At 47.3% G+C, this 25108-nt stretch overlaps 8 protein-coding genes across 9 annotated transcripts in view; 4 read left to right on the forward strand and 4 right to left on the reverse strand.

Annotated features, from left to right (window-relative positions):
* Positions 1-1134: 1134 nt before the first annotated feature.
* On the forward strand, positions 1135-8035 carry LOC128730309 (uncharacterized). Its single transcript, XM_053823350.1, has 3 exons — positions 1135-1277; positions 5885-6575; positions 6641-8035. Exons 1-3 carry the CDS (start codon positions 1275-1277, stop codon positions 6796-6798), a joined length of 852 nt encoding a protein of 283 aa, XP_053679325.1. The 5' UTR covers positions 1135-1274; the 3' UTR covers positions 6799-8035.
* Positions 8036-8233: 198 nt separating this feature from the next.
* LOC128731632 (serine/threonine-protein phosphatase Pgam5, mitochondrial) lies at positions 8234-9284 on the reverse strand. Its single transcript, XM_053824764.1, has 3 exons — positions 9103-9284; positions 8641-9037; positions 8234-8557 (listed from the first exon to the last, which is right to left on the reverse strand). Exons 1-3 carry the CDS (start codon positions 9282-9284, stop codon positions 8276-8278), a joined length of 861 nt encoding a protein of 286 aa, XP_053680739.1. The 3' UTR covers positions 8234-8275.
* Positions 9285-10027: 743 nt separating this feature from the next.
* Positions 10028-11238, forward strand: LOC128731140 (dihydropteridine reductase). 2 transcript variants are annotated; one of them, XM_053824239.1, is made up of 4 exons: positions 10028-10157; positions 10242-10762; positions 10840-10927; positions 11095-11238. In XM_053824239.1, the coding sequence occupies exons 1-4, from the start codon at positions 10074-10076 to the stop codon at positions 11101-11103; spliced, it is 702 nt and encodes a 233-aa protein (XP_053680214.1). In that variant the 5' UTR covers positions 10028-10073; the 3' UTR covers positions 11104-11238. The 2 variants fall into 2 exon arrangements, with proteins under 2 accessions (XP_053680214.1, XP_053680213.1); XM_053824238.1 differs by having other exon boundaries at positions 10840-11238.
* A 1753-nt stretch (positions 11239-12991) lies between these two features.
* On the reverse strand, positions 12992-13981 carry LOC128719990 (polycomb group RING finger protein 3). The gene is made up of 4 exons (XM_053813636.1): positions 13805-13981; positions 13578-13730; positions 13230-13513; positions 12992-13117 (listed from the first exon to the last, which is right to left on the reverse strand). The coding sequence occupies exons 1-4, from the start codon at positions 13908-13910 to the stop codon at positions 12992-12994; spliced, it is 669 nt and encodes a 222-aa protein (XP_053669611.1). The 5' UTR covers positions 13911-13981.
* Positions 13982-14694: 713 nt separating this feature from the next.
* Positions 14695-15752, forward strand: LOC128731337 (cyclin-J). Its single transcript, XM_053824450.1, has 2 exons — positions 14695-14896; positions 14962-15752. Exons 1-2 carry the CDS (start codon positions 14695-14697, stop codon positions 15750-15752), a joined length of 993 nt encoding a protein of 330 aa, XP_053680425.1.
* Positions 15753-15768: 16 nt separating this feature from the next.
* Positions 15769-17182, reverse strand: LOC128731923 (threonine aspartase 1). Its single transcript, XM_053825081.1, has 3 exons — positions 17155-17182; positions 16156-17093; positions 15769-16071 (listed from the first exon to the last, which is right to left on the reverse strand). Exons 1-3 carry the CDS (start codon positions 17180-17182, stop codon positions 15991-15993), a joined length of 1047 nt encoding a protein of 348 aa, XP_053681056.1. The 3' UTR covers positions 15769-15990.
* Positions 17183-17930: 748 nt separating this feature from the next.
* LOC128720817 (ADP-ribosylhydrolase ARH3-like) lies at positions 17931-19223 on the forward strand. Its single transcript, XM_053814514.1, has 3 exons — positions 17931-18093; positions 18158-18837; positions 18907-19223. The coding sequence occupies exons 1-3, from the start codon at positions 17931-17933 to the stop codon at positions 19105-19107; spliced, it is 1044 nt and encodes a 347-aa protein (XP_053670489.1). The 3' UTR covers positions 19108-19223.
* Positions 19224-20403: 1180 nt separating this feature from the next.
* Positions 20404-25108, reverse strand: part of LOC128720816 (1-phosphatidylinositol 4,5-bisphosphate phosphodiesterase epsilon-1-like) — an 18617-nt gene continuing 13912 nt past the window's right edge. Inside the window, exon 14 of the mRNA XM_053814513.1 lies at positions 20404-25108. This exon is cut by the window's right edge and continues 678 nt beyond it. Within this exon, the coding sequence (XP_053670488.1) occupies positions 23142-25108 (1967 nt within the window). The 3' untranslated portion in view covers positions 20404-23141.

The raw sequence follows: 25108 nt of genomic DNA on the forward strand, positions 1-25108 counted from the left end.
TTAGACAACTGGTCTGGCGGATGTGCTATAAATTCTGATAACACCTGTTGCATTTGTCGCGATCACGATCGTGCGTTCTTGCCATCAAACCGTCGCACATTCAACCTCGGCCTTCAAACACCATCCGATGGGGACGCCGTAAATGGACAAAAAGGAACACGAAAAACAAAGCATCGAACTTCGCACAAACAAACAACCCGATGTTGTGTTTTGTGTTCGTTTGTTTCTGCCTTTTTTTCCTACCTTTGGTGGTCAGTATGCAAATCACACCCAATAAAACAAAACGTGACGCTAACGGGTAGACATATCGTCTTCGGTTGAACCCTCGATCGGGTGAAGAAACGAGCACTGCAACGAGGATCGTGAACGGGTTGATGACGGCATCATTACAAACACAACACGTCACTGAAGTGCGGCAGCAACTGGAGATCGAGAGAGAAACAGAAAAATAAAAATCCCTCGACCATTTATCACCCGGCTGCCTATAGGGACGTGATCGTTCTGCACATCGCGCGGAGGATCACGCGATCAGTCGGTTAAATCTTCTCCACCGTGGCGCAACGTGTTTGAAAGACGCCTCTAGCCTCGATCAAAGCAGGCCGTGCTGAATTTACGATCCTGACACACTTTCACACACCTTCAGCGGGTTCTAATCGATTCCTTTTCTCCACTAGCTAGTGTCCTTGGGGCGATAAAAAAAAGCAGCACAAAAAAACCCCAACTACAATGTGGTGATTGGTACGCGAGATCGAAGTGTAAACGTTACCCATCGAAAACTTTCTCTCTATCTCGTTGCCAGAAGCACAAGTTCCCTTTTGCGGCCAAAAAGGGCACCTGGTGTGTGTGTGTGTGTGTGCGTGTGCATGTGTGTGCTCGTTGCAAGTGAATAGCACTACCCCCTCCTAACGGACAGTTCCGGCTGCTCTGTCACCTCAGCGGGTTCGGTTTAGCTTTCGCTTGCGTTTTACGTCAACTAAAAAACCGGGATTTTCCCCCCGGGCGAACGGACAAACGACATCATCACCAGCGGTGCAATTGGCGTCAGTGACGGCGAACGGTCCGGACCCACTCCCTTCCTTCGTCCCCATCGACCACGGCATCCCTGCGTCTCCAGGACGGCACCCCACCCACCACCGAAACCCACCGGCACCATCACGGATTCTACGTAGGATACCCACCCCAAAAACCGTTTCAAGTTGGAAGGAAAAATCTTCTCGGCGGTGAACAACTTTCTCACTGCATCGACCTTCGTCAAAGACATCAGACAGCTGATCATGGTAAGTGTGCCTGGGAGGGGCCACGGGATGCGGTCTAAGGAACTCTTTATGGCCACCGAACGTGCCACTTGGGATGGGGAGTCATGAGCGACGTTCCGGTGAATCCGGTGGAACCGGGAAAAGTGATGGTTCATTTGGTGAAAAGTTGATGAAAGCCAGTATAATTAGATTGCGCGCATGAAGCTATTAAAAAGTATCGCTAGCGTGTCGTACAAAAGGGGGCGAAGAACTTTTTTTTGTCCCGTGCTATTTTAAGACACGCGGCACATTCGCTTTTTCCACGAAGTCGAATAGATAAGACTTTCCAGGGAACAAAGCACAAACGCAAACGACCCTGCTTGGCTTTTCCGGTGATGCGTAATGGAGTTCGTTCGTACGTTTGGTTCGCTCATGCCGTGGGTAGCCATTCGTCATGTTTATGGAGCAAATTAGGGTGGAACATTGTTGGTCTTGCAATTATACTCCCCATTTTTTAGCAGCGTTTGAATCTGTCTTTTTGCCTACACCTCTGTTAGTACCTCGTTAAAGAGCGAGTTAATAAAATTCTTGTATTCCACAGACCTAGTCACCAAATTAGTATCGCCACTAAAGCTGAACAAATAGTAGAGAGTTCCCGCAAATTCCCACACCTTCAAAAACTACGCCGGCTTGTACCGGACGCCGGTTTCCACCGAAGCGAGGTTCATTCGTTTGACATTAACCTGCCGGGGGTTGATACCACCTAATCTGCCATAAATTAATCCACATAAACTGATTACCGGCCGCAAGTCGGTTACCATGCTGAAAGGGAGCATGCCCGGACCCTTTAAGCCTTATACGGGTGCACACCAACGAGGGTTCCCTTCATCGTTTCCAACAAAAGCGTAATAATTTAGTCATTTTCCACCCACCCCCGGATTATTGCGTCGCGTTGTCCCAGCGACGCGCGAGTTTTCCGATAAAAGCGCATTGTACCTTCGTTGGTGGCCACCGAACCACCCCGTGGAAAGTGGGTTTGATGGTGTTTGATAAAGCGAACCGACCCGCTTTCGGTTCAGTTTTTCACCACCACCGGGGAGTGTGTGTGCGATACAACTGTTAATAAATTCATTCACTTCCGCAAAGTGCCAACCAAAAAACCCGTACTCCCGCCCAACCGCGGTATCTTCGGAAGTTGGCGACAGGTTTCCTGCCTCAGTTTCCACGCCGCGGAAACTTTGTTGCGCAACTTGTGCGGCCATGCTTTTGCGGAGGTATCGCAAGGACGATAACGCGTGGAAACTCCTATACAGCGGCTGCTTGCGGCGGGAAAGCTGTTTCTAATCAAATATAAATCATGTGAGCGTGCTGTTATCGCTATCGCCTACGAAGGAACAATTTGCTTCAAAATGATTTGCTAAATGAGCCAATGTATCTCCCTCCCCCTAAAGTGTACAAGGCTCATCGAAGGCGGCCATGGTTCGTATTGTGCTTTTAGTATTTTCATCCCCATAATTCCTTCATCACCTGGGACGGGACGTCAACGTACCAAAAGCTTGCTCAAAGCCCTCTTGGATCTCGTGCAGCACCGGCTTCTCGAACGCGACGCACAGCACACGAGCACTAATCCTTGACGATCTTCGGATTCGATTTTCCATTAGTTTGGTGACTTCACGCTTGGCCCGGGACAACGGCCAACCGTTAAGAGAACACTGTTTGACCATTAGCTTTTATCGGCGCACCCAAACGCAGCATGGGCACCCGACGAAAGCACGCTGCGAAACGACATGGCAATCTTAACGCAAATGCCAACACTCTGACCTACGCCGTGACCCAAGCAGCACACGGTGGCCAGTAAAGGCGAAGATGAACTTCCAGTTTTTTTTCCAGCGCTCCTCCAGCACATTTTCTGTCCCCAACCCGCTGATGGTGGGAATGCGCATGGTTTCCGTCGCTGCAGGCGTTTGCTCATCTGTTCATGTGTCCTCGTCGCCACGACCTCGCCCTAAAACAGCTAACGTCCTGTGGTAGCGAGCTGCCAGCGGTGTTGTCCATTACCTCGGCGATTATAACTGCCGTCGTGCGTCCGGGGGTGCTTCCAGGAAAGAGTTTTACTTTCGCATCGTACATCCGCCCTTGTGCAGACGGCCACGGTGTGTCCTTTCGCTTCCTCCGGCCAGGTTCCGGGCACCGCGTGTTACGGACGATTCCGGGGTGAAGCAAAAAAGATGCTGACTAGGTTGGAGCTTTAAAGCCCGGCACAGAGCCCCCAGACTAGGTTGCTGATGTCTAGAAGATTTCCCTCGAGGTTGGCCGTGCCGAAGCGAAAAGTCGCATAAACTTATTAAAGTTTCAAGGCTACTCGGGCTACTGCGTGGCTGCAATTCCCAGCTGGGTGAAGCTTGGACCGGAACCAGTGATGTTGCACCTTTTTTTCTTCTCTATTCTTCGCAACCTGACAATGGCACGTTTCAGCTTCGGGTGATCCTTTGTCGTTTAAATTTTTCCCACGAAAATGTGGCCGAACACCAACGACTAAACGATCGCTCAAACACCACCCGGTTCTCGATTCAATCGAATTTTAATGAGCGACGGCAAACAAGGTACGTGATCGCAAAACTTAAGCGGCAGCAAATTTCGTCCCCGAGAATGATAACGCCCCGAGCAACAATTATCAAGCGTCGTCAGGCTTGGCGGAGAAACGGCATCGAAAACTGCTGATTGACTTGTTGCTTCACGGTGCCTCGAGGATATCAACATTTGTGTGCCGAATAGCTGCCTTTCGTTTTCCTCGAACGCTGGAAAGCTATTCCTATGGGCCTATCAAAACCAGTCCAGTCAAAGCGAAGCAGAAGCTAATCGATTTTTTGTGCCTGTGAACCGATTAACTTCCGGCACCGCACTCAAAAGGACGAAGGACACGTGGACAGCTGCTTGGTGGTCCGGAGTGGCAGATGTTGCATCGCATGCAGGACGAAAGCAGCGGACGATTTAAGCATTCTTAATGTTTAGTCCTTAGATTTTAACAGAAAAAAAGGATACCTTTTAGAGGTGTGCCATTGCATGATTCGTACGTAAATGGAAAAGTTGAATCTGTAGGCTATAGCAGTCAGGCCCGATGGGTCATAATTTAGGACAAACAACAAACAAAACACAAGTATGTAGCAGCATAAAAAATATTCGCCCAAATATTTACCAACGATTCGCTTTGAAGCCGGTTTTAACGTGTCCCGCGTACCTTTCCCAGCAGGAGTACGCTTTTCTTTCGTTTTTTTCTTGCTCGCTAGGAAATCCGATGCGGAAACACACTTTGCGGGAGAAAAATCAATACCATTTGAATGTGCCCTGCTAGCGGGCTCACATACCCAGGACTCAGGAACAGCAGCGCCGGGTTGGCATCGGGTTTCATACTCCCAATCGAACGCGACAAAACCATTCAATTCATTCAAGGATCATAAATTATTCTCCCATTGTTTGACGGGTTTGCTTTTGGGAGGGGATCGTTGGGCGGCCCATTCCGCCTGTCGCCGGCAAACATCGTGACTTCAAATACGCGAGCAAAATGTCCTGCCGATGTTCTTGGCGCTCGTTTCGCGTGGCACACAACGTTAATCGCTTCTCGTTGCAGCTTCCCATTGTGTTTGGCTGGCGATGGGATGTAATAAGAGAAACCCAATTCACACTCAACTGCCACTAGCCAATCAGTATTGCATTTTTTTTGTTCGGTGTTCATAAATAACCACCGCGATTCCTACACCACCAGCATCAGCGTCCTTTTCCAAACGAACCCGTTTCCGGACGTCGAGAACTGGCAATTGGTAAACGTGCTGCGAAATCAATCGAAGATTCCGGTGTGTTAGGGATGCCACGAGCATGCCGGTTTGCTAAAAGACAACCGTCCCTATCCACAGCCTCATTGATAAGCGATAAACGATCTGCGAAATGTCTCCTACTCTCGAATGCGGTTCCCAGAACTAGCACTCGTCATGACGTGTTGATGTGAGCCTTTTTTTTTGGTCCTATTTTTCAAGGATTCCTACAGACCTTTAGTCGGTTTTGAGCGCACGTTTTGGGGGCATTTCTCGTTTTTCCCCCGCTCGGTAGCATCAACCTTACACGTGATTGGATTTTCCAGTCAATCAAATTGTTTAAATCACATTTGACACGTGACGGCGGTAAGCGAAGCTGGTCACGGGGCCATTTTCATGATGGTGAAAGCTGAAGCCTTAAGCCAGCACGTAATTTTCCACGGTGAACGTATTTGGGTCGCGTACTCACCGGAAACAAAACGACAAACCGCAGATGAAAGGACATTTAAACAGGCTTACCGGGTTTTTTTTGTGTCTTCGATTCACAACACCATACCTTCTACCGGTTGATTTCAAACGATTTGCGTGCGAAAACACCCGTAGGCGGATTGGTCCGAATTACCCGAACTAACCGGCGGTCGCACGAAAAGGATCGGGCCATTTTTGATGAAACCATTTCGGGTCTCCTTGATTGAATGGGGTCCTCTGCGAGGCCCAACTTCCGACTCACAATCAGTCAGGGTCGGTGCCGATGGTAAATCCACACCCGTAAGCGTATTTTATCGCTCGCTGGCACTATCCTAAGCAAATATTTTTATTTCATCCTATCGCGCTCACCAGACCCGACAAACAAACAGCGACCCTTCGACGGCACCAGAAGCAGGCTCGAACGCAACAGGACCGGGCAGCGACCAGCAGCAGCAGCAGCAGCACCGTCCGGAATCTGCCAGCGTTCACAGTGGCCGGTCCAGTTCTCGGTCCCCGATCGATCCGTACCGGCAGGACAGCGTTAATCAGCCACCCAGCGACAGTTCCAGCCTGGACGGGAACGTGTTCGTCGACGGTGCGAACGTGCCACTGCACGCGCGACAGAACCGCTCGCAAACGACGGATTCACTCACTTCCGGCACCAACATAAGCTACAGCCTAAACAAACGCTTCATCTCGAAGAACCAAATGAAGGAGTTCCGGGAGGCGTTCCGGCTGTTCGACAAGGACAACGACGGGTCGATCACGAAGGAAGAGCTCGGCACGGTGATGCGTTCGCTTGGGCAGTTCGCGCGCGTCGAGGAACTGCAGGAGATGCTGCTCGAGATCGACGTCGATGGTGACGGTAACGTGAGCTTCGAGGAGTTCGTCGACATCATGTCGAACATGACGGACACGGTGGCGGAAACGTCCGCCGATCAGGAGGAGCGCGAGCTGCGTGATGCGTTCCGCGTGTTCGACAAGCACAACCGGGGCTACATTACCGCGTCGGATCTGCGCGCCGTGTTGCAGTGTTTGGGCGAGGATCTGGACGAGGAGGAAAGTAAGCATGCTCGAGCACGTGTCAGTGTCCACGTGGGTTGCTAATTTTCGTTCACTTTCGCCCAGTCGAGGACATGATCAAGGAGGTGGACGTGGATGGTGATGGGCGGATCGACTTTTACGAATTCGTTCACGCGCTCGGTGAACCGGAAGACTCGCAGGAAAACGACGAGGACGATGAAATTGTGTCGCAGCGCTCGCCGTCTTTCGACGTGCAGGTTTAGGCTGTTGAGTGAACCAGCGTCGGGTTTGCTGCCGGTGCGAACACCGGCTCAAAATGCGAATTGAACGAGCATCCAACACGTTCCGGACAGTGGAGCTGCTCCAGCGGTTGGCGGGAGAAAAAGGAATTCAAATAATCGTATTTTTGCTTGATCATTACTACTTGATAGGTGTAATACAGCGGTAAACCTGTGCTGCATGCGAACGTGCGATGGATGAATCACCGACCGACCGACTCCGGGGGTCGATTTCAATGTTCTGCCGGTGCACGACGACTAGCATGCACTTCATCCATAACTACTTACATAAAGGCCAAATTTTTAAAAACTCTTTTTCATTGTATTTGCTGTTTGCGCAACCAAATGAATATATATACATACACTAAAACAAAAGTAAAACCTTTGAGATAAAAAGCAATTGCTAAGCACTAACTCATAAAACGATATAGGTATAAGAACGGGCGTGTCGGGGGGCCACGTGAAGCTGTCCCAAAACCGCTCTCCTTCACTTTCCAGTGTATCGCTTATGCTATACGTTCGCAAACTATACGTGTACACGCAGCACTACGGCAGACATATCAACCGTGCGGATGATGATTAGTTCATCTTTCCAGGATCGTAGCGCCAAACGACAGGAATCGTCACGAAACATAGCAAGGGCTGCGTGCCCTCTTGCGTTTATTGCTTTTTTTCCCCCTACGCATCCTACACGACGATCGTTTACGTGTGAAGCATGGGTATTACATTTTTTTTAGATGAACGTCTGTTCGTTTGTGTTCAAAATTAATTAACAACATGGCCCAATTGCATGGTGCATAAAAGATTTTACGGCGAGAAAGATTAAAAAAACTATTAGCTATTCGATACGGGACCTTACTACAAAGCAAATACAGTCTTAAGTAGTACTGCTCATTCGCGTTCTTTATGCGGTTCGTTTTTTTAATAACTACGTTCTGATACAGGTGATGCAAAGGATTTGTGCTCTCGCTTAGCTGTAATAATGAGATTTTTTCTTCTGTCTTACATTGTACGCTAGTGACAGAATAAAATTCACAATCAAAAAATATAAAAGAAACAAAAATATACCAAACTTGATTACAAAATGCTATTTAAACGCGCAATCGTACATTCATGTACCAAACTTTTGAAAAATAAAAATCAAAACACGTTCGTTACCACATTTGCCACATGTACAATCTTGAAAGTAACGCTGAACATCAATAAAGGCTAAGAAATTTTATGTATGTTTAAATACGACCATCCATCTTTCCTGTTTTTCGTCAGTCAGCCGTCATCATCGTCTTGATTCGGTCGCAATATGGTCAGTTATACAATATAGTAACGCTAATAAGGCCATTTCGGATATTTTGTCACTCTAGCTCAAACGTTTGCAGTACCATAGTTGCTTGCGATTCTTAATTTAATTCTCACTTTAAGTATCAAAATGCGCGAAACTAAATCAAATCTCGACCAGAACGCCTTATCGAGAGAGGAGCTCCTTCTTCATATGCCCGCAGTCACCAAGCGTGCGCAACGACACGCGGCCATCCGGACTGATGGAAACCCACGTAATGGACGCGTGGCCAAGCGAAATACGCAACCATCCTTCGGCCGGGTATTGTAGGGCGCGACACACAAAATACCGAATCACGTTAGCGTGACACACGATAACGGTGTACGAGTCCGACGTCTGGGACGGATCCGCTCGATAGAAATACTTCCGAAATGCGCTCTCGATCCGAGCACCGTCCTGGAAAAACTGCTAAAAATAAGCATGAAACGCAGGAAGACATCAGTGGGATACAGTTCGATCGACGTTTCGGTGGGAGCCACAAAAATAATTACCGATGCTTCCGGGCGCCAGTGGCCAACTGGCGGTTCAGGGGGTATCGGCGAACCTTCCTCCAGCATAGAGCAGTTTATCGAGTCAATCTGGGTTAACGAATTACTCATAATTTTGGCAGTCTCTTGCGCGCGGGTCATCGTCGAGCGGACGATTAGGTCGTACGGGAGACCCAAATCCTTCAACCGTTCCCCAGTCGCAGCGGCTTGCTTCCGACCCAGAGCCGTCAGTGTTCGTTGGCTATCTGTCAGCCCCTCCATATTGTACTGCCCATGGCGCACCAGAATCAAGTGCCGTACAGCACGAGTTTTTTTCTGTTCCAGCGCCTTGTTGTAGTCGTTCTGCGCTTCCGGGTCATTTACTTTTTTTAACGGTTTCACCAAACTTTTCGGGTCGCGGCTGTAAGCGTAATGGGTATGATTATTGGAGCGCGAAATCAACGCAAACACAGGATAGTCTCTTACTGATCCCAGTTCCAATCCCACCGAGCGCAGGGCGATGGAACGTAGTTGGTGGTGAACGAATTCAGAACCGTCCGTTGTTCGATTGACTTTGTAACGAACCAGTACCCTGCCGCGCCGCCGACCACACCAACGATGGTACCGGATACAAACTTCTTCGTCATAAATCTCCTCCACGCACCCATGGTAGAAATCGGGTCTGTTCTGCTACAAGTTATGGAAACGCTCCTACCGGTAACACAGCTTTGTTGGTTAGCCGCTACTGCACCTTTAGCAGAGCAAGTTATTTTCGAAACGCGAAGGTGCTGTGACTGTGTTTATCCTAAATATGTCGTTTTAAATTGCGTACTTTACGTTCAACGATGACCACTAAATGAACGACCGGAAAATTTCGGCCAATCGATGTTTCTTTCTGCGATTGTTGTTGTTTTCTTTTGTTGTCAATTCAAGGGCAGAAAGTAACTGTCAAAACTTCATCCTTGCTTAGAGCGTGGTCCCTAAGGACAAACTGTTGAGGTTGATTTGCAACCACCTATTTATGATAACTTACACGGGTTTTGATGCAAAACGTTAATGTAAACGATGTATGCTCAAATAAAGGATCAGAAAATACAACAGTGGTTGGAAATGATAGGATATTCAGAAAATAATTCGATAAAATCTGCAGTAATAAAGTAGTGGAAAGTTGATGCATTTAGTTATGTACATCATTTCATTTTCGTTTATTGGTTTCTTCTCATCCATAGTTTCAAGAAAACCTGCGGAAAACCCGCAACGAACTTTGCGGCTGACGTTTGTAGTTTTCTTGGAGTACACGCTGTCAGTAAATCCGTTCAAATCTGCCACTTGGGTCGGCCAGCAAACTCCACCGACGAGTGGGGGAACTTGCACAACCTGTTGAGTTAAATCTCGCGTAGCAACTACAGATCACACTCTTCTGCTCTCCGTCGTCGCGTTTAAACGTTCCGAAGAAAATGGCCTCAGGAAAAATTCTCATCTACGGTGGCCGTGGCGCCCTCGGGGCCTCGTGCGTGCAGTTTTTCAAAAAGCACAACTGGGTAAGTTTCGCCATCAACTTCGCGCCTAGCACTTTGTCACAGCCCCACCGGCACTGACCAAGGTTAATTCGATTTCTTTTCCAGTGGGTGGGTTCGATCGATCTGACGGAAAACGATGCCGCCGACGCCAACATCGTAGTCGACCGGGATGCTGATTGGGTGGCGCAGGAAGCGGCCGTCCTAACGAAGGTCGGAGACGAACTGAAGGGAGAATCGCTCGACGCGATCATCTGCGTGGCTGGAGGCTGGGCCGGTGGCAACGCGAAGAAGGACCTCGCTAAGAACGCAGACCTGATGTGGAAGCAGTCGGTCTGGTCGTCGGCCATCTCGGCCACGGTCGGCGCTAACCATCTGAAGCCGGGCGGTTTGCTCGTGCTGACGGGAGCTAATCCCGCACTGGAGGGTACTCCCGGTATGATCGGATACGGCATGGCCAAGGCCGCCGTGCACCAGCTGACGAAGAGTCTAGCCGGAGAGAAATCGGGTCTACCAGACAACTCACTCGTCGTGTCCATTCTTCCTGTGACGCTGGACACCCCGATGAACCGCAAGTGGATGCCGGATGCTGATACGTCCACCTGGACGCCACTCGAGTTTCTCGCTGAGTAAGTGGCTGGAAGTAAACTTAACGTTCACCGCGTTTGCTGACGAATGCTTCTTTTCTCCCTTCTCCACTGTCAAGGTTGTTCCACAAATGGACGAAGGGCGAGCAGCGGCCCGCCAACGGCAGCCTGGTAAAGCTGATTACCAAAGACTCCAAAACAGAGCTGGTAATCGTCTAAAGGCGCCATTCCATCCCATCCCAAGTACCCTCGAATCTCAACCGTAATCGTATGCTCTCTTTTTTCTATGTGTCGTATTTTCCTACCGTATACTTTCGTCGGGTGCTCTTTACTTAAACAAAATGAAACAAAAATGCAAAAAACAAACATTCCAGCGACCGTGAAAGTCAACCAGATTCCTTGCGAGCTAGCGTGTACCGTAGCGTTTAAATTGTTGGTTAATTGTTAATCAGGAGCATACATCGAATTTGTTGAACAAAAAAAAAATAAAGTGAACATAACGTGTGCAAATAATGTTAAAACGCAGACAAACTGTATTCAAGCATACCTATCGATGACCGAAATGAATAACAATTGAACCGCAGCATGCACCTGACCTCTGAATGGCTCAGACATGTGCTAGAAACGCACGTGGCCTTGGCGGTAGCGGTCTTGGGGAAAACATGAAGAAAAAACTCGTGCGAATCGTGTCGAGCCTATGGCGGCATGGAAGTGGTAGAAAAACACCTTGACGATCGTATTATTGCTACGTCTGCGTTTGCTCACGCGATCGCCAGTTTAGATGCGATCTCCGTCTCGTTCGCTCAACAGCCGATGGCGGGAATTTTAGTGAAAGGGTTCGGTGGACCGAAATACTCCAAAATCTTGTTCTCTAGACACCAGCACCAACGAATAAATAAGGACGGCGGTGTATTTACAAATTTTACATACCTCACTTACGGAAAGAACCAAACCGGTTCAACGATGTGGGCGCATAACGGAAGCCGGAAAGCAACGAGAGAGAATGAGACCGACCCTCTCGTGACCGGTTGGAAACAGGAATGACCAGTTCACGTGCAGCATGAGTAATGTACGAACATAACGTGGCTTGAGAACGCGGAAAACAGGAACAATCCATTCACATACAGTACACACCGATTGTTCATATCAGTTTGTGGGTCAATGGTGGAAGCGCTCATTACAGAACGTTTTCTTGGGTCATTTGACGAGTTAATTGCTTCACTGGGATACACTTTTGCGCCTTGACATGGTGAAAACCTTCGAAAAACTCCAAACTGCTAGAGATATTATTATACACCGTTGAAGCCTTTTTGGCGGCGCCTTGTACGTCCAAAGATAAGCTAATCACCCGGGAAGCAGATAGCCGAAAGCAGGTCAAAAAGGTCGCTGCACAAGAGAGTTGTCATATGACGCAGAGTCGGATCGTAAGCGTGATGGCGCTGTTCAGAGCCGTTCTTCAGATCTTCCTTTCCGGTGTCGGGTTTTGACGATAACGATCATGCGTGACATTCAGAGCACGACATTATAATGTCTTTAGAATATAAATTTATTATAATACTTATACAGATCATCTTTTCTACGTCGTCATGCTTGAGAGTGATCTCGTCGCTCCTTCACTTTCGTCTATTTGCAAATTGAGAATTATTACACGCAGAAGTCAAATCGACCACGCTGGCGGCGTGCGATTTGCTTCTGTCCCTCGGTCCCGATACGGTCTGTACAATCGTCGCTGAAGTTGTTCCACTTCTACTTGTGCTAATAAAAGTTGGCTCAGCGCGCTTCGCTCTACGGTTCCGGTCTATAACCGTGCGCCTCAAGGAACGAGACAAGACGAGCTTACAACCTCTGCCATCTCTATGTACAACTTTGTTACTTAAATAAAACATAAACATATAAATCTATACCAAAAAAACGAACCTTTCCTAATCCTCTCACTAGTCGCTCTACTACACCTAACCACGTGATAAACGGATCACCTTCTTCGGCGGTACTTACAAGTGGTGAGCAAAACCATTCACCACTTTCTTTGTGTCTCGCAAAAACCTTCCTGATATCACCACGCTCGGGTTTGCGTATAATTGCCGGGGTTTCAAGGAAACGCTTCTCTGCCCCATATAAAAACCTTCTATCTACAGAGCCCCCCAAAGTCTTTCTACACCGTATTGTTTTAACCAATGACACGCGCTTCAATAGATGGCTGTCGAGAGCAGGAAACAGCTTGGCAAGTGCTCTTTTCCTGTCCCGCAGCCATCCGGGAAACGCGCCGTTGGTTTAGAGATCGACCCGGGGGCGATATTGCAATCGCAGTGGGGGATCTTTGAAGCGCCACCGCGTAACGTACACGAATTTGAGGGTGTGATCCTTCCCCAGCAGCTCGTCATTGCACAGGATGTCGATCTAAAACCATACAAAAAAACACACACATGCACAAAAAACAACGACGTTAAATATATGAAAACTTGTCTCGGAGCACGTTCGAACGCAGCACGTTGCACAATGAACCACTCACATCTTTATATCTGTCGATACCGTTCAGTAATTTTTGGGCGAGGAACTTCTTCAGGTGCGTTATCGTTGCCTGCGAACTACACCGAATGAACCTTCGCTTCAGGTTACGCAGCTTATCGTTGATACACTCGAGGCACACGTTAACCTGCTCGTCTTGCCGATGGTAGTCCGCCTCCTGGTGCGCTTGTTCGTTCGCCTTATCGTCACTATCGTGCACCAGCGGCATGTCCTTCGGACAGGGTAGGTTCCTAGATTTATAAAACTCCCGCTCCCGTTGGGATTCATCTGAAAAGAAGCGAGCGTTACCGAATGCTCGATACCCGAGCGCCATGCAGGCATGCACACTCACTATCCATAAGGTTTGGCACCAGCTTGTAGACGATGTCCTGCATCGTCCGGTCAAAGCTGATGTACTGCAAGGGATGCGACTGGTGTATGACATTTTCGCACGTTGGGCAGGTATTGTTTTCTTCTAAATGTTTTACTAGGCAGCTCTTACAGACTAAAACAGAAGGAGAGTTGAGACAAGCCGTACGACTCCGGAGAAATCGGTCAACACGCAAATGCTTAACTTACACGTATGTAAACACTCCGTGACGGTGGTCGCATCGATGAAATACCCTCGGCAAATCTCGCAGGTGATGTGTTCGTTTAGTTTTTTTAGTTTGATCTTTCTCTCCATGGTCGCGACAGGCGCCTGGGAAGCCTGGGTCACGCACGGTCACTCGTTTCAGTTGCGGATTTGGATTTCGGAAAACTGTGCTTTTTTCTGTTGTTGCTTTCCTTTCATCTCCTTTTTTACTTTCTTTTCCTTACTGCAACTGCTTTGACAGTTCCAGACACAAGATGACAACTAGCTAATGCAGACAGCACTGCAGTGGTCGCGCAACGCACGTGGTCATCCATTGTCGTGTTTTGAGATATATTTCACCAACGAGCGTATTTAAAAATGCTTTTCTTCAAATTACTTAACTATTGTCATTAAATTATTGGTTAAAAGCATAGAATTTGGTTATTCGTTTGGGATTACGTGTTGAGAGTTGTTAGAATCGAGCGCATAACTAAAATTTTCGTATGGATATTTGCATGAAATATTTCACACCAATTTCGATTTCCAACGTTCGGCAAACTCATCTTAGCATTCACTTTTATGATGGAAAAAAATATGTTCCGAGGATAAAAAACCAAATTTCTGTGTCCAAATAAGTTTGTAAAAAAGTAATTTGAAGATTTAATATCATTTCAACTAGATTGTCACATTGCTCACTATTCAATTTTCCAAACATTGGATTTAACCAAACCGTTTCGTTGTCATCGGCACGCAGTTCGTTCTAACAGTGCAATTGTTTCACATTTCAGGTAGAAGTGTGTTAAAACTGTTGGTTACTTAATTTCGAATAGAAACCATGTATCCATTGTAACTTTGCCCACGTTCCAATTACGTCATAAACCCAATACAAACCAAAATGGATCGTTGGAATACGTACGGCAACGCTGTATATTGCAACGAATATAACGAGGATATTTTGGACACCCTAAAAGAATGTGAAACGAAAAGACAAACAGTTAGTTTTACTTCGCCCCAGCTAAACCATCGTCAATCGCTCGTTGATCTTATTCGTGCCTTCTGCGAACAAAAATCCTTCCATCGGGAAACGGTCCATTTAGGTACGTTATTGCAATAGACAAAAAATTAAGCGCAATTTAAGTATATATTGCTTACTATTTTGCAGCAATTTATCTGCTCGACGTGTTCATGAGTAATCATGATATTGCAGATAGTCAGCTCAAATTGGTCGCCTTTACGTGTCTATATTTGGCGTGTAAGATAGAGGAAAACGAACCGCACATTCCCACAACGAACACAATTAGCAAATTTCTGGGGAATGCTTATATACCCGCCGATTTCAACGCTATGGAAGTGATGATTTTGATCTTTTTTGATTGGCACCTTACCATTCCGACTGTGGCCACATTCCTCAATATTTTCTCCATGCACGTCTTCGATGAAGATGATTACATCAACCAATCACAGCCACGTTCAAAAGATCGAATGACTTCGCTTCGCCGAACTGCGCAATGCTTGTATGAAACATGCATAAAAATTGTCGATTCCACACTGAATAAGTTGGAGCTATGCAATGTTACACCTTCCTTACTAGCTGCCGGTTGCTTCGCCACCGCTCGCTGTCTCACCTGGAACGTGAAGGCTTGGACCAACCGATTGGCGTATGAAACTGGCTATGAATACGAAGAGGTTCATGAGGTGTACAAGAAACTTTTGTTTGATGTAATACCCGAGTTTCAGTCCAATAATGGCATTCTCAAGCGCTCGATTACCGACTCGGGGTATCTTTCTTCTGCGGAAACATGTAGCACCATTTCAATCGACACTGTCAGCGACTACGAGAGCGAAAACAGTAGCCGCAGTGCTTGTGGGGAAAGTATGACCAGCTCTGAAAACAGTAACATGAACTCTGGTGAGCGAAACACAAAAAAGCGAAAGATTAGTACCACGGAATGACCTGAAAATTGGAAGATCTCATTTGTTTTGTTGTTCTTGTTACTGTGCTTTAATGTAGTATAATTAATCGAATCGTTTGCCATCTCATATGTACAAGGAATTTCAGAAGGTAGAGCAATATGTCTTTGCTAGGTTTCTAACTCTATCAGATTGTAAATCACTTGAGAGAATAGTTAGGCAATGGGAGAGCCGTCAATCTAACCCATCCGGCGTAGCAGCTGCGTTGGACAGCCCGGGACTAGATCAGCTTGAAATGATGCCCATTTATGACTGGTTTCGTCCCGCAGGTTAGATTCTGTGGAAGCTTAGAGAATACGAACTTTTGCGAAGAATGCAATGCAAAATAAATAAATAAAAACCTTATTAAATATGTGTCAACATCCAAGCATCTTTTATGGCATACCTTCGGTTTTTTCTGCTTAGTTGACATGAACGCCAGACACATGGAGTTTGTCGTGTGGGCCCAGAGCAGATCGCCATCACCGCTGGCAGTGTTGTAGATTACTGAAAGCGAACCGGCGTGAATAGCTTTCTGCTTGGATAGGAACGGTGATTCAAGGAGCTTCTTTTTATACGTTAGGTGCTGCGAGGTGATAGGGCAGTTGCATCCTATCAGGTCGTCTACGAGTTCCTTAGCAAATAAGGTTTTCATTAAATACTCTCCGTTGCCCGTCGTGCACGAGGCAGCCGACATGTTGGTGTTTTCGTTCGTCATCGCCCAGCATCCGGCACCGTAGGTGGCGGCCTGTCCCACCCGTCCGCTAAGCTTGAGCATCAAACCGCCCGAACTACATCCGGCCACGATGGAACCCTCCGCATCGACGCACACCGCACCAACCGTATCGAGAGGAGACAGCTTGGAGCGATTGATTTCTTCGTACTGCATGATTTGGGATCGATAGTGATCGTACTTTTTGGCAGCTTTGCCAGAAATCATGTGTTCTGCAGGTACTAACTGTAGGCCAATTTCACGTGCATATGCTGACGCACCCTGACCGGCCAGCACCATCGGTGGTATTCGACCGAAGCTGAGCAGTTTTGATTGTCTTTCGCACAAGTTGCGAGCTAGGCTGATGGGGTTCTTCACGTCGGTCACACTGGTGCAAGCACCAAACTGCAGCGACGCCCCGTCCATGATGCACGCATCGCATTCCACCTGTCGGTCCCAGTTCAGGTTCGACCCAATGCCTGCATTGGTGGCGGTCGAGTTTTCCAGAATGACGATTGCCCTTTCGCACGCATCCAGCGCACTGCCACCGGCGTACAACACATTCACCGATTGACTACATGCCTCCCGGCAAACGTTTTGGTATAGCGATTCATCAAGGAAATTTCCGGCACCTACACAAATAATTAAATGTTATCTGTTTCTGAATACCGAACCTAGGAGACCTTGTATTACCCGTGTGCACTGCCACAAATCCCGTCATTGTATTTCGCACCTAGTACACTATATTAGCATGGTTGCGAAGCGAGAGATGGATTTAGTATTGATTTTAGAATGGAAGCTGAATTAGTTTTTTTCTTCTACAGCCGTGTACCATAACCCATGCACAAGAAGCTCGTTTCCTAACTTTTTGGTAGCTACTTTGTACCGGCGATGGGAGCCAGAACATCCGATTATTGATGGCCGATATTGATATTCTACGAGCTATATTTTCGGTGCTCTTTTGCTCCAAAACTCACGACAAACTTTCACATCTTACAGTAAATGGCATTCTGAATTATGTTGTAAGGGTCGTAAACAATTTGCAGTTTGTTTTGGTTGCCCTTTAGCTTCGTCTTCAGAGCTGACATTTGTTTATCCTTACATTTGTCAATTTGCAGGAGTCATTTTGAAATCAGTTAGCTGTGATATTTGGCTTACAATTGATTGCAACTAATGGGTTTATTTAGCTTACCTTGCCTAATACAAAACAATACTCGAAGCCTAAGAAAAACAATTGAGTAAATCATCGGAACACCAAAGTGGCACTATAAAGAAGATGATCGCCGCCAACGGCCCGGGGTTTAGCAGCACTATTGCTGTGACATTTTCACAGGGCATGCAATCAGCTGGTCAGTTTGTTTACTTCTTGCGAAAGAATTCGCCGGTTCGGTCTAAGTTGTGATCGGATCGTATCGGAATAAAAAGAGTAATTTGTTGCATAATTCTGTTTCTTACTAGCAAGGTGCACAATGCTGGAAAAATCGTTCATGCTGTCGAAATTCAGAGGTACCCTTCTGGGCGCCTTAGTAGGAGATTGCTGTGGCGCTCCTTTCGAAGGTCAACCCATGGACAGCGGTTCAAAATTGATTTTGAAGAAAAATTTAGACAAACTCGAGGGACCCGCTTTTACTGGTACGTACGCTGTTTGTGGTTCTGTTAATGGCGTGCATATTGAGCTGTGAGCCATATGTTTTAGCTCCCTACAAAAAGTATACAGACGATACGGCGATGACCATCCAAACAGCGAAGGCGTTTCTGGACCCAAAAGGATACTCACAAAAGCTGTTAGCAAAGAACTACGTTGTGGAGTTTTTCAAAGAACCGAATCGCGGCTATGGTGCTGCGGTTGGAGAGGTTTTTCAAAAACTACGGCAGACGAAGTTGTCCGATCCTACGGGTCCTGCTATGGCCCAGTTCAATGGTTCCGGATCGTATGGTAACGGCGCAGCAATGAGAATATCGCCCGTTGCATTGTTTTGCAGTAACAAGAGCACTGAAGAACTGCTGCGGTTAGTTAAGGAAACTTCCGCGGTAACTCACACCAACGTGCTCGGTGTGAACGGGGCCATTCTGCAGGCTCTTGCCATTCGACAGTGCTTGCAACTTAATCCAAACGAACCATTCTGCTGGAAAACATTTCTCGGTGAACTGAAGAGTCACATGATCGAAGTGGAGAAAGAAAATGATCCTGATCTCGAAGCAAATCCAAATGCGTATGAGATACAGCTACAGAACATGGAAAGTTTGCTCGACAACCGAGTCGAGGCTTCGGACGAGAACGTGCTAAATTTGCTAGGACACAGTGTGGCAGCATTGTTCTCCGTCCCAACGGCTGTCTACTGTTTCCTGCGGCACACACAGGATCTATCGAAGGAAGTATGTTGCAAAAACAAAACCTTATATATAAACAATTTTTGAATGCTCGTTTAACGCTTTTTCTTTCAGACGGATAAAAAATCATTCCGTAACACGTTAGAGTACGCCATCTCCCTTGGAGGAGATTGTGATACGATCGGGAGCATGGCTTGCGCTATGAGTGGTGCTTACTTTGGCGAGTCCGCCATCTCACCCGCTTTGCTGAAGCACTGCGAAAGTGCGGACAGTGTAGGCTCGCTTGCGGACCAGCTGCACAAAATTATTGAATAGTAACGGTTGTTCCGACTGAATCAGCTTGAAATTATTGTCAGCTACTAATCTGGCGATCAAGACCAATGAGATAGATCCACATGATTGGCAAATAAAGGCGAAATCTAATTCGCATACCCCTCTCGTACCTGTAAACTGAGTTGCTTTTTTCATTCCCCGCACATCTTTCTAGTCCAGCATAGTAAAGTAAAGCCAAGAGGAAACGCTCCATTACGAATGTAAAGCTACAGTGAGTTTTATTATCAATGTTAAGTTTATTTTCTCATCGCTCGTTTTTTCTTTTCTTTTTGTGTGTGAATCTGAATGCTTAATGTTTAACCTGCTTTCGCAGGAACTACGAATCAACATAATGCTTCGATTTTCCGCGTACGTCGTTATTTCAAATCGTTTACATACTTTTATGAAATCATGGTTTTGTTTTGCTCTCTCATCGCTCCACATAATCTTTGTCGAGTGACACCGACAACCGATTGAAAATACCTTACTGCACAAAAATAGAACATAAACGACGCCTTACGCTACGATGCTGTGAAGGAGTTTTGCTTAATCTTTCGCCTCAGTGCATGTGGCGTGATTTAACAATAATTTGTGCCATCTTCATCTCAAGTGCATCGTGAGAGTGTGCTTGTGAGGGGGAGTGGAAATGGTGATTGAAACGCAAGGAATAGGGTTTTGTGCTGCTAATAAAGAAAAAAAAAACAACCCAAAAGCCAATTGAACTCGCATGGCAACACCACTGAGGGACTGGTGCACGAGGTGCTATATATCTGTTGAACGTGCCTTGGCTAAATGTTTCGGAATGGGTCGATAGTAATCGATGGACTTGCATCGTGCAGGATGATGCGCCTGGTTTGCGTTCCCCTGGCAACCAAGTAGTGCGTTTCCTTTCGTTTGTGCTGGGTTTCTTTTCCTGCTGCTCATTTTACTATGCACTTCGAACTAGCCTATCGATGCGGTTCTGTTCATAGAAATGAATTGTCTTGTTTTGTTTTGTTTTTGTTTTTATTATTTAAAAAAATCTACCCACTGCGCTGCGCCTTTTCTTTTATTAGATTACTCTCTACTAGTGTTATCATTTTGCTATTGTTATCTGTTACCATTGTGTTACTATCAATTTACCATAATGCTGTTATTTATAACTTTTTTTTATTTAGTTATTTTCATTATTTTCTTTAGTTAAACTGTTGATATTTTTCTTTATTTATTTTGCACCTGCAACAATGCATTGCTGATCGAGAGTATTTTTTGTTTCTTTGTTCTTGGTTTGCTGCGCCACGTGGTGCGGAGGCGTCTCCATGCGTTGACGCGCTTTCCACGTGGTGGTACTTCTCTCCTTCCCGTTAATATGTATATAAATATTCGTACAAATCTCAGATTGACACATATAAACATCAAGAATAAATTGTTTTTTTTTTGTATTATTTTGCTTTTCAATTCCGTGTAACGCTAAATGTTAGTTTGTTAGTGGGTAGTTTGTTGTTTTTTTGCCTCATCTTTTGAGCTATTTCATCGCCTTCGTCCTGCCGGAGAAGGAATAGTTGGGTCCTGGTGTAGGATATGGTTGTCGTATCGTTTGGTTCAGGTGCACGTGTGTGTATGCTGTATGTGTGTGGCTGTGTATTTGCAACAGGAAGTGGTGGAAGGAGGATGTGGGGTCACTGGGCTGATGACTACTATTTAACAGTACTATTATTATATTATCATTTAGCCCCGCGGTGAGTAAGTTACTATTTTGTTTTCTCTTTTTCATTAAATGAAAGTAAAGCGCTTTAGTTAATTATTTCTTCAATATGTTTAACTTCTATATTTCTTTGCTCGTTTGTTTGGTTTCTTTGTTTTTTTTTGCTTTGCATGAGTGTATGTGTGTGTGGATGTGTTTGTTAGATTTGATTATTTTTGTATTTTTTTTTCACTGAACAACAAGTTAAAAAAGAGAACTCTCTATTAACATGGCGGCGTTGGCGTTTGGGAAGATACCTGGGAGAGAGCGAGCTGCTGACGCGCTACTTCTGCCGGCTGAAGATATAGTTAGTACATTCGCAAAATTGTTATTAAAACCGAAGCATTGTTCATTGGTTATCTACTGGTAAATGTTTGCTATTTTGCGCTGCATTAATGCCTCGTATTTTACTCGCCTATGCGGCTGTGTGTTTCCCTTTTTATTATTATGTTTTCTTCGTTAGCATGCTCTAATGGATATGGCTGCATTCCATGTTCGAAATCTGCATCTTTTTGCATTGTCGCGCGCGATCCCGATGGTAGATTTGTTTTATGCGTTTTCTCGCAATCTGCCGCAATTTGCGGGTATAGCTTTATTCGATTGTTTAGTTGTAACCTTTCTTGCGGAAATATGGTACATGCGCTTGTTCATCCTCGCAACACGGCGATTATAGTGTTTCTTGTTTTCTACCTCCCAAAACCCCTCAACAATGGACTGCCTAGTTCTACGGCTCTATTGAATATGCTGTCTGTGTCGCGTGTTCGTTTGCAGTGTGGTTTCCCGGTGTAGTCACTGTGGTCTCGCCAAGGAGTGTCAGCTGTGTGTAGTGTTCCTGTTGTGTGTAGAGGGTGTATATAAAATATAATATTTCCCTCCCGCCGTACTATTCGTTCAATGTAATTAGTTAGTTTGGTTGAAAGAATAGGTCAATCTGATGCTTCAAAAATGTATATCCACTTTAAACGTTCTCTCTTTTTATTATCACATGGTTTGTTTCTGCCTTCTGTGCATTTCGTTCTCTTCCTCCGTTCTTTCTCTCTTTTTTTTTTGCTTAGAGTTTACTTGTGCTTGTCCTTCTTGATATTGTAACATGCATTTTATCATTCTTCCTCATCTTCTTCTTTTTGTTTTGTTCGCATCCGTTCTACCCTACCAATATCATGCGTCCAGTTGCAACATTTCCGCTTTCCCATTTGAACTCGCTAGCTTATTAAATATTTATTAACGTGTTATCAACATGCGTTTGCTTGTAATTAATTTATTCATTTATTCAGTTTGTTCATCCTCCCACCCTCAGAGCTTAGAGGAGAGCGCTTTTGTTAGAGTAGTCAGTTACTGCTAATACTATCATATCTTCGATCGTCGCTGAACGTGCATCCGTCCAACGGGCGCTAGGTATTCCATACCGCCGCGCCATTTGCGCACACGTGGACCGATACCACGTGGTGTGCCACTACGCGTCTGAGTACGCGTGCTGGCGTAACGCATCTATCATAGTGTCGCAACGCAACGCGTTTCTCGCTTCGCATGCGCTACGTTGATCAAGTGGGGGATGAGATTTTATGAGAAATGTGATTAGAATATGCTACGTCTATGGCTTATTGTTGTCACTGTTGCGTGCTGTGCCAGTGTCGCCAGTTGTCTTGCCCAACCGGCCACTGCTTTTGCGCGGCTAGCACACGTGTGTAACGTGGTATTTGTATGGTATGGTTTTGTCTCTTCTCCTCGATTAAAACTGGCTAACTGATGTGGGAACAGACAAGGGCACAAAATCACAGGAAACATTATGTAGGATGGTCTTATCATCTGATACGAACACTAGCTCGCGCGAGCTCTCCCTCCCCATACGGAAATAGCCACTGGACGGTCGAGGGATTGCAGCTGTCAACTGTCCTGATGTTGCTGAAGCAGCTACCCTGGACCGTCACGGAGCCATTCCGTGTTTGTCCTTCGCGACCCCGCGCGTACCGAAGCGTAGAAGCCTTTTACAAACGCAAGCGCAGTATAGTAGTGAATAGTTGTGTAGCCGGTAGCGGTAAAAGTGTAGTGTAATAGTACGACGATTGCGCGGATATTGCACTCATTGTTTCATTGGGCGGGGGGCTGTGCGTTGCTGCCAATATGCGAAAGTTAAGCGTTAGCGTTAGAGTTAGAGTTACGAGTTCTTATGTGCATCATGGTTGTGTTTATGTGCGCGCGATTCGTTCGCTGTTCTCCCTTCCTCCAACTGCTCGCGTTTGTCCGTGCGCGTGAAAAGGACACCACCCACGTGGGCGGCTAGCCGGTGGGCGTGTATCCCCACCAAGGTACCGAGTTACGATTTCCAGGACTTTAGCTTCTTGATCGACATGCGCTTGAACCGCGACATGGTCGAGATGATGTCCGACTCCTTCGTTTCCTCGTCGCTAAGCGTTTCACCCTCCGAGTGGACCTCGCGCCGGTTCGCTGACTTCGAGCCCGTCCCACTCGCGCTCGTACTCGAGAACGACGTGTCCTTTTCGGAGCAAAACTTCGTACGCCCGTGCCCGTGGTGGCGCGATTTTGTCCCCACACCTGACCCACCCGATCCGCCCAAGCCGGTGTCCTGTGTTCCGGCCGATCGGGATTTAAAGCGCGATGAGGATGACCCAGCTGCCGTTGGATCGCTTAGGGCGACCTGTATGGGGGATTTGGACGCAAGCGAGTGCACCGAGGTGGAGGATGAAGACGATCCACGGCTAATGCTGAACCCCCGACTGATCTTCTCGATCGGGAGGATCGTCTTGCGGATCGTCGACGGTGTTAGTTGGCTGCGCTCGTGGATCACGAACCGCCCGATCGTTTTCCAGTTCGCTTGCGTCACGTACACGTTCTCGTCGTCCAGCAGGATGCGCTGCATCGTGTCGTTGCTTTTGTTGCTGTAGTTGAGCTCCTCGACCAGCACGAAGTTGTTTGGGTTGTCGAGACGGCGCGCCTTCAACAGCGCCTGTGCCAGCACGTCCTGTGCGGTGGATTTCATCGGCACGCGCAGGATCGCGTACGGGATGTCCTGCGAGACGTTGTACACGCACACGAGAAAGTTGTCCACGTTCTCGAGCGCGAGCAGATCATCCGCCGTTGGGTCTTTGCCGGTTGCTCCAGCCACTCCACCAGCACCCGGGCCACCTCCACTGGCCAGCGTCGCCGCAATCGACGCCCGTCGATCGGTAGTGCGCCGGATTGACGTCACCCAGGCCCGACTGCTCGGATCGTTACCGATCTTTTTCAGGATGAAGCGACCTTCGCCCTTCCAGTGACCTTGCGCTTGCAGTGGCTTCTCGGTGGTGTCGAGCACGCGCTGGCTCGGTGGCAACAGCCGGTCCTTTTTCTCCCACCCACGGTACACCTCCTCGATGAGGATGAAGTTGGCCATGTCCTGCGCGGACTTGTTCATCTTCTGCATCGCTTGCGCCAGCACGTCCTTCGTCGTGCTCTCTTGCGTGATCTTCAGGATCGTGTACGGCTTGTCCGGCACCACGTCGTACACGGTGAGAAAAAACATTTTCCGCTTTAGCTGCGGCACCTTACTCTCGAGGCTGTTGGCCACATCGAGTCGGCTCGCTTCGAACAGAACTGGCACCTCGCTGGTGTCCGCACCCGTCATCCCTCGACCACCACGACCCTTCTGCTGCAGGTACTGCTCATCGATCTCGTCGTACGATCGGTCTAGGCTTTCCTCCTCGACGCGCGTGTACACAAACAACGACGCCATGTTGAGGGGTTGATTCGTGGGTGATCGAAGCCGAACGTGCCTGTAACCAGGCCGGATGCACTTGAGCGAAATGACACGCTGCGCGATCACTAGCCCCGTCTCGGCGTCGTACACGCTGAACTTAAGGAACGCGAGATCATGGAACATGATCTTAAAGTAGAACGTTTCGTTCCACAGCGGATTGAACGAGTTCTTGCGGATCGCTTTCGTCTTGCGCTTGCCACAATCCACCGGTATACCGAGCAGCTCGATCTCGACGTACGTGCTCGCGTACAGACTCGCCTGGCTCAGGTACTGCCCCGAGACGATGTTCAGCACAAGCTGCGTCACGTGCAGCCCATCGAACTCCTTCTCCAGCGGACTGTACCGGCGGTACATCAGGTGCGATCGGTTCCACAGCACGTCCGGTTTGCGCACGTACCCGCAGCTGTTGTTCTCCTCGAACATCGCCTTGTTGATGTGCATCGGGATGTCCTCGGTTTGGTAGTTGAGCGCCACCATCTGGATCCCGAACGCCCAGAAAAACACCGGGTTAAAGTTGGACGAATCGA

The sequence above is a fragment of the Anopheles nili genome, chromosome 2, assembly GCF_943737925.1.
Source record: "Anopheles nili chromosome 2, idAnoNiliSN_F5_01, whole genome shotgun sequence".
NCBI classification, from domain to species: Eukaryota; Metazoa; Arthropoda; class Insecta; order Diptera; family Culicidae; genus Anopheles; species Anopheles nili.